Consider the following 13,607-nt stretch of genomic DNA (forward strand, 5'->3'; position numbering starts at 1 on the left):
CCAGTTAACGAGCTCACTATTCCATGACACCAATGTAAGCAAACTTAAAGCTGAGAAGTTTGAGAAATGAGAGAACCTTGAAAACGTGATGAAGAACTGGAGCAGGTCGAGAGCCCGGTGCTGGGAGAAAGAGATCTGGAGCACAAATGGAGTGGTGAAGTTGAATACGTAGACAAAAAATGTGGTGTTTTGCGAGCCAAAGTTGTGCTTCTCATCGTAGAAAGGCAGCTTGATGTTGTCACACTTGCGACTATCCAACAGGGCTGGTTCAGCATCCCCATCTGCACGTGACGGTGGCTGGCCTCCTACCAAAAAGCAGAACTGTTTACTCTCAAACGCCTTTAACAATTAAGAAAAAGTGACTGTGACCACTAGAGCTAAACATACCAAGTTCTCACAACAACCCTGAAAAATAAGAGCTTCCGCACATATCACTCACAATGCCAGGAGTGAAACATTATGATATCACGCCCAGTGACGTTACTTCTGAACCACCCTGCTACCGAAACTATAGCTTACTCCCCGAAAAGAAAACACACAAAAAGCATGGCAGTATTTAAGATTAGTTGGTGCGAATATGCACATTTGGGACTAGACAAACATGTGCAAATATAACTTACTGAGTGCTATTTCCAAAGAAAGTTTGAGTTGATGCCACACTGGACATATTAGATGAATATTTGAGACTTTGGATGCTTAATTTCACAACCATGTGCCTGTAGAGTGTTGATAGCTTGATCTCTGGCCAACATAATGCGATTTTAAACCTGCCTTGAAACTAATGCTGCGTTGCGACTGCTGGCTGCCCATGCAGGTTCATCATGTTTTATAATTTTGCCACATCATCCATGGATGCTTGTGATTTAAAGGCAGCAGCAAGTCCAATGATAATTGAAGGCTGTTAGAATTCAGTAGTTCTCAGAGCAAGAATCACTGGAACCGGCCCAGAACCAGACCAGGTGACAGCATTTAAACACATGGAAAAAACGCAGAAGAAAAAGAGTGCTCAAAGCTATGCACTCCAGAAAATCTGCAATATAAGCAAAAAATCATGAGCATGGCTCTGGCAGGTAACATGGCCTGACATTAATTGGTCGGGGGCTTGTGTAATGTTACAAGACCACGTAATATGGCAGGAGCTGCCAACTCAAGTAGCATCTTTGTCATTCGTAGCAACTTGGGCAGCATACACCACAGTCCTCCTCATGAGCATGCCTCTGGCAGGTGGTATGACTAGTAAGACTGGACATAGTAAGCCCACCCCTATCCACATTCAACTAATTCACTGAACTCTGAAACTGTAATTGGTGAACTAAACTGCCTGCTATCTTTTTTTTGTTACACACACTTTTTGAAAGAACTGAGCAAGCTAAATGAAAGATGAGCATGGATGAAACAGCATAGCAAACGTGCCGCGTAAATCCCTGTTACTTGAAGCCGTAAACATGAGAAATTTTAAAATCATGTCGATATCGGAAGTGCAACAGCAGCCACCACAGTCTCCACCGCAGATTGCACTTAAGAGAGAGGGGGAGCGGAGAAGTTGAAAGCACCCATCCGTTTCTGCGTGCTTGTCAATAAAAAGAAAACAAGCCCATAAACACTCATAACTCATAAATATACTTGTGCACAGTGTGGTTATCAGTGAGCAGTGCAAATGTTTTTCTAAAATACGCTCTACTGCTACTCGCCCCTCAACATCTTGACACATGCTGCCGAATTCGCCAGGCACGCCATCGTAGCAACAGCTCTTAGGAGCCAAAACTGGCCGCACCCCAAGAAGTGACAATGCTTATTAGCAAATAAAAAATACAGAGTATGCCTAGATCTGCCTGCAGCATTTGAAAACTGATTTTCATGTTGCTAGTACTCTCCGTTGTATCCCTCCTATCGCACAAGCTGCTGTCAGTGACTGAATTACGCAAGCAATCGAGTGGTGGCTGCGCACTGCTTGTGCCGTGCCTCATTTGCAACCTCTGGTTGCTTCCTGATGCTCCTAAGACAGCTGTATTACCACCAAGACCACGCTTGAGCATGGTACACTGTGTCCGTTCACTTATTGCAATTGCAGGCGTTCTTCTCATGGCAGTTTGTGCTTTATCATAAGAATTTTGCGTGATACAGCAAAAATTTCAAGTACCACTATAGTGCCTAGAATATACTGGCTAGTGTGCTGTGTGGAGGGGTCTAACAATGGGAGGAGGTGGCCGCGCCGGCGATGCCTTCCAACTTTGGCCACCAGGAGCACTACTAGCCGTAAAAGTGCCATTGGCAGTCCCGGCGGCTCCGTTGTGTTGGCTTGCTACTGTTGCACTGTCGCATTTGCGAATCATTAAGCTTATGTTTACGCCCTCTTTTTTATTTTTTTATTTTTATTTGAGGCCATAGAAATGAATGTTGCATGAAATATAGTAGCAACCGCTTTCAGTAGCTATGCCAGCTATGCAGCAGAAGCTGCTAGTGTGTGTCGTGCAAGAACAGGGAGCTTGTGGAAGCCACTGTCTCGCATTCGTAGCTTCCAAAGCGTAGCCTTAGTCCACAACTATGACTATGCTAAAGGTAAAGCATATCAGGGAATGGAGAAAACTCGCTTCATGGTGCTGTCAGAGCGGCTACATTTCGAACCCATACGAGACGTGGCTTTATGTCGGCGCGTCATCGGACCCTGCACAACTTCCGGGATGGCAGACAGACTGCAAGCAGGTTCCAAAATATGTCGTCAGAGCAGAGATCCAATTTCTGCAAATGTGGGCACTTCGTGAATTTGAAGTTATTCAGGATGGTGGGTTTCAGATATTCGCCATGAATGGTTTTATAGCATTCTAATTGTCATTATTGGGCTTGCATTAGCGTGTACTGTTGCGTTCAAATTTGCAATTTTCCTCAGTTTCATTGTGGAACAGTCTGATCTCTAGCAATCGGCATCAGATAGTTTGTTAGTTATTAATCAATTAGTTCAGTGACATATGCTTACTTTTTCAAGAACTTTGAGCCGTGGCTTCAAAAGTGGTTGCTTCATATATTTCAGCATTTTGTGTTGGCCTCTAAATGCATGAGAATTTAAGTGGTACATTGTGTATTACATGCAGATTGATATTTTCTTTTGGCTTTTGCCTTTTCTTTCTTTACAAAATTTCAAGGTCACCTAGACACTGCAAAAAAAATCAATTTATGAATTAAGCGAGCTATGACTTCCAAATAAAATGCGAGTGAATCCGATTCAGGCTGTACTTGTTAATAGCAGGCACGGTTAAACTGAAGAAAGCCCACATCGCCTATCTGAAAGTATGGAACCCACATACTGATAAGAAAGCGAGCAAAAATATAAAATTGCTGCAATAAATTTAGCACCGGACATAGCTGTTATTTTCTGTTAAAAGCGTCATATGGCCACAATTCCTACTGCCATCTATCCGTTCCACAAAACGTTTTAAGTTTGGATGACCATCGCGATCTTACACAGCCTCCTGCTGTTATTTTCTGTTAAAAGCGTCATATGGCCACAATTCCTACTGCCATCTATCCGTTCCACAAAACGTTTTAAGTTTGGATGACCATCGCGATCTTACACAGCCTCCTTAAGAACTGAGCAAAATGATTAAAATATAAACAATTGGGATTTTGCATACAGCTATCAGCACGCATTAAACTTTTCGTTGGTTTGTGGTGCGCTACATATTAAATGTTGTGAACTCACGGGCCCGCCCAGCAGAAATCACCCATGTAAGCATGCAGGAGCGATGAAAAAATATTTATGCACCGCAAACACGCAGACGATGTTTCCTCATTTTTAATTTTTTTTTAATTTGTCACCTTTTTTTTTATACACCGATACTTAGCATCGGCAAACATTGAAGTTTGACACCAACGCATTTTTCACTTTTGTCAAGTATTTCAAATGATCACACTCTAAATTTTTAATTAGCATCATCCAGCATTGCAATTTTATTGACATCTTCGAACACACCTTTTTAGAATTTTTAATTTTTTATTTCATCAATTAATGAAATACCTACGATTTCATTAACTCGTTATCGCCTACCATGCACCAATCAATCATCAACCATGAGCTACAGTCGAACCCGGCTATATCGAACTCGAAGGGGATCGCGAAATAGTTCGATATATCGATAATTCGATATACAGAAATCTGCTTGGAACGGCACTTACGATGCGAAAAAATGATACTGTATTTGTCGCGTAATCAACTCACTCGCATAATGAACCCACCGTCCACTTTTGCACTCGAGAATTTGGAAAAAGAAAAAAGCGTTAAGGCCAGCTCGCTCACATGCAAGCGATTAAGCGATCTCAGCGACGAGCAAAACATTTCCAACTTGTTGGAACTGCGTCCCTCTGCAGCTCAAAACAAGGTTTCTGTGTCGCCACGGCAGAAATCGCCAGCGTATTGGCTTGCTTGTCGCACTCCGTTTCGGTCGTCTCATCCACAGCTCATTTCTTGGCAGCGTGCCAAGATGCCGCGCAGCGATAACGTCGCAGCGTGTTTATCTTTTGATAGCTCCTGCGGCGGCGGGGAGCGAACTTGGCAGAGTGCCCGTGATGGCTTGATTGCACAAGCCTGGTTCGATTTATCACGCCGCGCGTAGTCCACTGCCACAAAATCATTGGAAAGCGTGGTACAGTAGCTGCAAATGCTGTTTGAAGCGAGAAATGCTAAAAGCCGGTGTCATGATCGCAGCTGACCGCGTGCTTTCGTTGATTCATACATGCAAAAATAAACGGCTCCCGCAAAAAAAAAAAAAAAAAAAAAAAGTAAGAACGCCGCTTCGTAACGCCATATCTTATGCTACGCCGCGCGTACAGCACAACCAGCCCAACGATAATAACAAAGGTCTTCGCAAAAAAAAAAAAAAATAGATCTGCCGCTTAACTTCCGCAGGCGCCATAGCCACATCAGCCGCCGCGCGCAGAGGGTTCGCAACACACGCTGGATAAAGCGTCCGACGTTCTGTCTGAAAACGGGCTGAGCTGGATTGGCGCATGCGTAGCGCGTGCTACTGCGAACAAAGGCCGAGAAAGAGGAAAGAGAGAGATAGCTGGGCAAAAGAATAGGCACACCCTTGCGCTTCGCTCAATCTCGCTTTTCCCCTCTCGTTCCCACCGGTTCTCTCTGGTTCATTCACGCACATGGCTTGCAAACGTCACGTGCTGGCGCGCAGGAAACGATAACCGCAGGTGCGCGCGCCTTTGGGGAATGGGCGCGGCGCTGCCCTAGCCGAACTGTCCCCTCTCATTCCTTCCGCGCGTGGCTTGAAAACGTCACGCGGCAAACGGCCGAGGGTGATGCGATCGTCTTTGGGGAAGGCACTTTCCAGTGCGTGGTGCGGAGTTCGATATATCGAACGACCGGTGAAATTGAGTTCGATATATGACGCGGCTTTACTATACTTTTACATGGGATTTTCAAGGGGATATTCCGTGAGTTCGATATAACCAAAATTCGATATATCCGGGTTCGACTGTATTACTTAAAACCCGATCGGCGGCGGCGATTCTTTATTCTCCGCCTCCCGCGCTTGCACCGCGCTTTATCTTCTTCGCTCTCTTGGACCCCTTACGTCATAACCTGTAAAACTATGTTGACTTTTTGCGCACAGTGCCCGGTCAGTATGTTTGTCTTTCACCAATATTTCCGATAAAAGTGCTCTGGAAGCAGGGATGAAGACAGGCTACAGGAAGAGCAGTGTGCATACAGTTACCAAGGCCCAACTAGCCAGATGTAGGCCGCGAGCGCGGCGCTTGCAGCCTAGAGCGCCGCCGTGCGGTGGCTGCGGGAAGGCATCACTGCAGTCACCATGCAAGCACGCACCCTCGGCATACTAGTCAGTATATTCTAGGCACTATAGTACCTCAAAACTAGGTGCGCGAATAGTGAAATCTTCAAACAAGGATCGAATACGAACATAGGAAAAAAATGCTTTCATATATCAAATTGAAAATCTGATCAGTGAAAAAAAAACCAGAAAATTTAAATATGCCAAACAATGTTTGCCTTGTTTATTTCACAATTCATGTGGCATTTGCAAATAAAGTCAAGCTAGAATTGCAGAGAAGTGTATATCCCACTGAAAAATCCACTATAAATTTTATACAGGATTCCGTGTATTAGTTTTTTGTATAGGATAGATCTGCATGAAACTAGGTGGAGCTGTCACATCCCTGCTGAATACAGTAAAATCTCGTTCATTTGGCCTTCAAGGGACCAGAAAAAATGTTCATTTTATGGGCCTGAAAAAAAAACTGCCAAATAACATTTTCATCACAGTAATTTTATCTGACAAACACCTGCACGATGGCTGTCAGCATTTGAGATGAAACCGAAGTCAGAACGAAGTTTTCCCCGGTTTCGTCCAGTGTTTCACTTTGCGCGCACTGTCGGGAAGGCCTTCTTCACAAAATGGAAGACTGCTGTTTGCAAAACGGCCCTGTTGCGTTCTGGAAATGCTTCAATGCACAGTCTACGTGGTCAAGTATTGCGGTGAAGCATGCAATGCAGAAAATTTGTATTGAACTCGAAAATTTTTGGTGTATTCGGTAATTTTCAAATAATCAAAAAATTTGAATATCAGCTTTTCGTATACGAACACGAATCAATTAACAAACATATTCAATTCGTATAGAAATTTCAAATATTCACACATCCCTACACAGAACTAATTAATAGACAGCTGACATGGCGGGTTTGTTATATCGAGGTCGACCACTAGAACATTTCCTTTAAACAAAGTTAGCAAGTACACATGCTTCACTCGGGGGTGCTGTTAGAGGAATGAGAAACTTCGTGATATAGAGGAATTACCTACATGGAGGTTTCCTATATTCAGGTTTAACTGTATTTAGCAAGTTCCTTTGTCATGTGAGCAGTAAATCAAACTGTGACATGAAAAAATTTTATGAATTTAAGAGTAATTGCTATCCAAAGAACTGTAAACAATGTATTAGTCTACAAAATTATTACTCTTACAACTTTGCAATTGCCACTATGTTATTTACCACCTCGTAGGCTTTACAGGTATAGTAAGCTATGCTGATGCTATGTGAAAACAAAATTTGTAACATCTCTGTTCCTTTGCACAGCTGTGTTTTGCAGAAAAAGCATCCACTTTTACTTTGATCTTCCAACACTGATATTCAAAATTATTTTAAAATATTCAATTGATCAAATAATCAATTTCGACTATTTGTATTTACATCACAACCCAGAATTTGATATTGCATACATTTAATTCATGCCCCTTTAACTCTTTCCCTACCGCACCCATTGCACATCGTTAGCCCTTTAACAATGACTTCGCGCGCTGATTGTGAACCCTTCATCACTCACAGACACGCTACACTATCTAGTGTGTAGTCTGATAACTGTATTTTAGATTTTGATGCTGTTTACATTTTCCCCGCGAAGTGGCCATTTTTGATCGCGATCCGAACTCGCGGCAGCGTTACAGTGCTCTAGAATCTTGGGCAGTGTGTCGTCCGCGCCGGGGAACAATAGAGGAGCGAGGTCGCCGCCGCGATGAAAGCGCGCGTGACACCCAGGGGGCGCTGCCAGTAACAGGTGTGCCAAGGTGTGTGGTGCGCCGAGCCGAGCTCCATTCGCTTGCATGCAAAGATGAGCGCAGACCGTCTTCGCGTATTGATTTGAGGAATTCGTATTTCGTTGTTCTGCATGTTCTTCGCCGTTTGTTGCGCTTTCTTGGTGTGTTGTTGAAACCTCATCTGTGCTCTCCACTTGGAACATCTATAAGCAGTGCGTGCACGACGACGGAAAGACGACGCGACACAAGGGACAGTGCCGGGCTGCAACAGCGGTTACAGCTTGTGCAAGGGAGTTCCTCTCTCTTCCGTGTATCCATCGACACCGATCGCTGTGAGATTTGGTCACAGAGCATCAAGAAAGCAGACATAGTACTGAACGAAGCAAGCGTTGTGTGCGAGCGCTTTTTTGAACAAGTTTTCATTCAGCGCGCGTATAAAACAATCAACGGTGAACTAGAGTAGAGGCCGGTCACATATGCTTACTGATGACGCCGTTCCGACCATCTTTCCGGACGCACCAAAATATGTTTCAAAGTCGCTGCCAAAGAAAATGAAAGTCGGGGAGACAGTGTTTACAAGCTAGCTCATGAAGAGCAGCCGACATCTGACGGCGACAGTCCCTAGGAGCCCAACAGGGGGGATTTTGCCAAGGAAAACGAATGTGCCGTCTTTGCCAAAAGTAACCAGGCTGCATGTTTTGCTTCTCACTTGTATTAAAAGCCAATGAGGATTTCCACTTTATCACAACTAGTTAAGAAGTGAGGACAGGTGCTCGCCTTTACATTTGAGATTTAGAGCTTTAGAAGTTTAGTATGAATCCACTACTACATGGCTGAAAAGCAGATCCTGCAGCCTGGTTACTAAAACACCCGAAATGTGGTCAAGGATCGCCTTGCCACGCTGAGAAAAAGCTTTCCACTACGCCGAGTGCATGTGAGCTGCAGGATGCTGCCGGAGACAGTAGCAAATTGGCCCTGAAAACTGTCAAAATTGATACGTCGGCCACAAAATCGGGTGAGGAGGCTCTTGTGGCGGAAGTTTCTATAAGAGGAAAAAAAGTTGTTCGCAAGACGTTTCAAATCCAGTAGAGGCGGAGGCACTAATTGAACATGTTAGTGGGCTACAGTAGTGCCCTAGCTGGTGCAGGCATACAATCAGTTGCTGGTGAGTGCTCGTCGTTAAGTGGAAATTTCTTTTCCCAGAAGTGTACGCTTGTGGTCAAGGACGGTACGGCCTGGCTCTGATTTGCATGTTGTGCCATGTTTGGAACCTGAATAAATGACTGTCTGCAGAATGACGTTTTTTTTTTTTTTTTTTTTTTTTTTTTGCACAACGCAAGAGCTCTCTAAAACACTTTGCTATTCAGACAGGATTCTAAGATTTGCGAGTTTCGAAACACCGCAGGCTTCGAATGAATTTCTTTCTGTGCAACATATTTATCCAAGTGTGTACAATAGACTCACATAGGTTAGGAAACACGAGATGCACTCATAACACACGCGAAGTGCGACCTATGCTGTATATTTAGCTCGTGGCTAATAGCGCGCACCGCACCAATATTACAGTGAAATATTCTAGTTCACTGTACCAATATTGTAGCTGGCATTACAGCACCATACAGCCGCGCAGACCATGGAACAATGCATTATGGTTGAAATGTTAGAATTCTTAAGCAAATAGGCGATCACCAAGCATTAAATATCGAATTAAGCGCACCACGCAGTGCAGATACGATGAGCGACGGCAGTGCAGGCGGACGGCTCGCTGCGCACACCTGTTACACGAAGCGCCCCCTGGCCGATGGCGCAGCAGTCATCGCAAAAAGAGCCCATGCTCCGCCCTCGCACGAGACACTGCCCAATATTCTAGAGCACTGTAGCAGCGTCTCAGTCGCATGCGAGAAAGGCGACATCAGAGTCGACGACGCGCACTTCGAAATGTCGCAAATATGACGACTACGCACTATCTACGATTGCGTTTGTCAATGACTCAAGCAGAAACGACTTTGAAGATGCTGCTAGTTATCATCAGAATTTAGTTCCGACCCCACTGGCGACGGAAACCAGCCCGGAACATCGGCGGCCCGCTAATGACTTCGTACGCAAATTTTGAACCTTTCCGCGTAGCTCATGGAGATGCTACGCCATCTAGCATTTCGTTGGATAACTAAAGTTTATATTTTATTGCTGTTTAATTTCTTCCCGCGAGGTGGCCATTTCTGAAAGCGCTCTGAGCATGCGGCAGCGTCGAAGTCACATGCGAGAATGGCGGCATCCGCATCGACGACGCGCGCTTCGAAACGTCGTAAATATGACGCTTCCGCTCTAGCTACAACCGATTTTATCGATGACCTAAGCAGCAGTGACTATGAAGATGCAGCTTTATCGTCAGAATTCAGTTCAGACCCCGACGACGATGGAAACCAGCCCGGAACATTGGCGGCCACTCTTTATTGGCCTGTTTGCATGCGTCTGGGACCGCTCTGGATGTTTTTTTTTTTTTTTTGTGTTGTTCATATCAGTCATCTCATTCCCAGGGTGTCAACATCATTTGGGCACCATATCTTGCCTCCTGCAAAACAGGGAGTGGCGTTCTGCCCAGGAAGGGAACCGGGCAGCCGTTTTGGCATAGCGCTGTGCAGCGGCCCTCGTTGATTGCTCATTATGCATCAAGAACACTATTCAATACCGAGGTTTTATTTTTTCACAGGAAGTGGCCAATATAATGCTCTGCATTTTGCATATCTCAAAAAATTATTTACATTTCTTTTTATTTCATTTAAATGTGCATTTTCTCAAGTTTTGTTCAATTGTTTTTCTAAAATATGGTTTTTGGGAAATTATATTGTGTGTTAAAACCCACAACTTCATATTCAAAGTGGTATGCCTACAAAGCAAATCTATTTGACTTTTTTTTCGTGTATTGTATAAAATTTTAGACATGATAGTTTTTACAGAAAAAAAGATCTACTGAAACCTACAAAAAACGGCCATTTCGCCCATGGTAGGGAAAGAGTTAAACCGTAAAAGCAGAGTTGTCAGTGAGCTGGCAAAACATGTTATAAATCAAGGCACTTGATTTACACATACTATAAAACTTCGCCAGCCTTTAAACAAACACACTGTAGAAGAAACAGAGAAAAAGGAACAAAGCTCTATGTAACTATTTTTTATTTGTCACTCGCTTCTCTGAAGTGTCATTCAATATTTAGGCCAGATCTCACCTGATCCAATAGAGATGTTGACATAGGCCTTTCCAGAGCATGAGATGGTAAACTCTACATCGTTGCCGACCTTGATTGGCACATTCATAAAATTGATGTTGCGATAGTAGTCCTCGGAGGACAGGTTGAAAGTGTACTGGAAATCAATACTGAGATTATCTGAAAGAAAGCAAATTGCGAAGGCATGGTATATAAAATCCACAGGTTTTCTTGAAAATTGCCAGTTCGAAATGGCACTGTTTTAAATTTGGTGGAATAGCTTGATTACAGTAGAACCTTGTTACATGTTCCCGGTTCAAATGATTTCCCGATTCATACACTCAAAATTGCGGGCAGTGAAAATTCTCTTTATAAAGTTATATTTTTTTTCCTGGCTAATATGCTCCCGAATAACACAATTCCCTGCTTATTACATTCAAACTTTTAACAAACTGTGATCGTATGATAGGCGATCGAGAGGACATCTGCTAATGTACAAAGGAGCTAATCCTCGGGGCATGCAACATGAAAAATCGAACAGTGGCGCCCACCCACTGTAGTTTTTTTCCTTCAGTACATAAGTGCAAAAGGGTAAAGCAACAAAGAAAGCCAATGAGCCAACATATGAGGCAGACACCACTTCATGAGGAGAAATGCTTCTCTGCAAAGCCTCAAGGAAGGATAAGCTGGGCTCACCCTTACCAGCCCTGCATCTCCAACATCCCCCTTCCCTAGACTGAACAATGAGTGAACTGCATGGCATGAGGGCAGTCGCCAAGATGGATACTAACAGAAAGAAGCATTTGGCTGTGGAGGCCCTTGCTCTAAATACAGATGACGAGAACGACAAGCATGGCCCCAAAAAGGTTGCAGTGTGCAAAACTAACTGTACAAAGGACTTCTGTCGGAAGAAGCGGAATTCAGGTTGATATTGCGCGTCTGTCGGGAGCATTTCACCCAGCTTCACTCTACCTTTTGCCACCTGCCTTCTTCTGCTTGTTCAAAACTTCACCGCAAAAAGTATCCCACAAAAAGGGAAACCCCTCAACCAACAGCAGTAAAATAAATCGTCACTTCACCCACAGACCATGTCATCATTTTCACGAATACCCTGCAACATGTGCGAACAGCGGGTCAAGAGACTGTTGCTCAGCTCAAAGCAAAATGATCAAAATGAACGCCGGTTTTCACCTTCAAGTGACCTTGACAGATACTGCGTCTTTCTTTTCTTATAAACTAATTTACAATTGAAGCTAAATGTTCACTACGCTAGGTAGAGCTGGTCTTTGCGTGGCACTAAATTTGACCTTCAAGTGACCTTGACCTAATGAGGTGTGGGTGTTCACGATTCCGTGGTGTCCACCTGAAGTATACTGCGCCTCTCTTTCCCCAAAAAGTCACCAAGAGAAAGAACTCGCGGTTGCCGTGGGTGACAACACCAAAGACCCAAAGCATAAAACATCCTTTGTGCCAATGGCAGAAGAGAGCTTTGACTTGGAGTTGCACCATTGCCAACCTAAGACGACAACCCAATGAGGTGCCAATTTAGACTGCTCTTCAACGCAAGATCACCAATTCGACAATTCAGATAAACAAGTTAGAAACCAAGTCTCACTACTTGTCTCACTACTCGCAGCGTATTCGTAGGCATAAATAAAGACGAAACTACCATTTGAACCAGTGCTTAACTCTTTCGTTACCACGCCTATTCAAATCGATCACCGATAAACGATGCTTTAAATCGCCGATTTCGACATGTTTGAATGATTTCTCGTGCACCTAGCGCCACCGGTGATTAGTGTAGGCACTGCACCTGTAGTACCAGTTTAAATTTTCCCACTCACGCAAAGTTCTGATTTTGACGGACCTTTTTGCGAACTAATGTGCATGTGTTGTCGCGAAAGGGGACGTGGCGGCCGCGCTTGAAAACAATACCTGCCACTAGCAGTAATGTGGCATTAACATCAAATTTTTGTGTTCAAAAGAGTTCCAGCAAGTCAAATATCGAATCATATTGTTGGTTTTGCTATCGGATAGTATTAAGTAGTGATTACTCAAAGAGCCTTGACTAAGGAGCTTTGATTCTCAGTCCGGGTAGCTTCATTCCACAAAAACGCATTTATGAAGGTCTGCCGCAAGTCCAACATGTATACCCGGCCTTTACAGCCAGTTTGCAGTAGTTTTGGTTTCGCTTCTCTTCTTAAATCTGCTAAAGGGCTACATCCGGTGCTACTATATCGCTACAATGCCAGTCACTCTGTTCGCTGCCATGGCGTCATCGTAGGCGCTTCCCATCTGAACTGAAGGACGTGTCGTGGGAGAAGGTAAAGAAAGGTGATGTTCGATGGCAGAACAACATCCTCAATGGAAGGTCAGGGGGGTGGGTGGTCCATATGATGTCTACAGAACACACCATCAACAGGCATGTTACAACCGCAAGAAAAGAGAGAATCGAGAATCCACTACTGATTGACGAATACAATTCTGGGATGCTTAGTGCTGATAAGTTAGATCAGCTGATTGAGTCTTACGTTTTGATGAAGTGCGTGAGATGGTGGAAAACGCTTTTCTTTCATTGTACTGACATCACTGTTGTACATAGCTTCATTATTTTTTAAGTGCACCACCAGCAAAACCTCTCAACACCGGAATTTCAATGGAGCGCCCACTTTGACCAACTTTCTTTTCGGATAGAGCTCACCCAACAGCTGCACGAGCTTGACAATGAAGAGGTTGCCCAAGTAGATCCTGTCCCAAAATAAGTGGCGCACCATCCGCAAAAGGTGCCGAAAAGGCAAAATTGCAGGATGTGCTATCAGAAGTGAAAAGTTGAATAAAAAGGCGAACG

General features: G+C 44.0%; 1 protein-coding gene across 2 annotated transcripts in view; it reads right to left on the minus strand.

Moving 5' to 3' along the window:
- Positions 1-13,607, minus strand: part of dsd (attractin-like protein dsd) — a 153,137-nt gene that overhangs the window by 36,802 nt on the left and 102,728 nt on the right. For both annotated transcript variants that reach the window (XM_084591538.1, XM_084591539.1), the window contains 2 exons: positions 10,781-10,939; positions 77-305 (listed from right to left, as the gene is read on the minus strand). In XM_084591538.1, the coding sequence (XP_084447664.1) occupies positions 77-305; positions 10,781-10,939 (388 nt within the window). The remainder of the gene's footprint in view (positions 1-76; positions 306-10,780; positions 10,940-13,607) is intronic.

The sequence above is a fragment of the Amblyomma maculatum genome, chromosome 1 (genome assembly GCF_055883805.1).
Source record: "Amblyomma maculatum isolate TAMU_Amacu chromosome 1, ASM5588380v1, whole genome shotgun sequence".
Lineage (NCBI taxonomy): Eukaryota > Metazoa > Arthropoda > Arachnida > Ixodida > Ixodidae > Amblyomma > Amblyomma maculatum.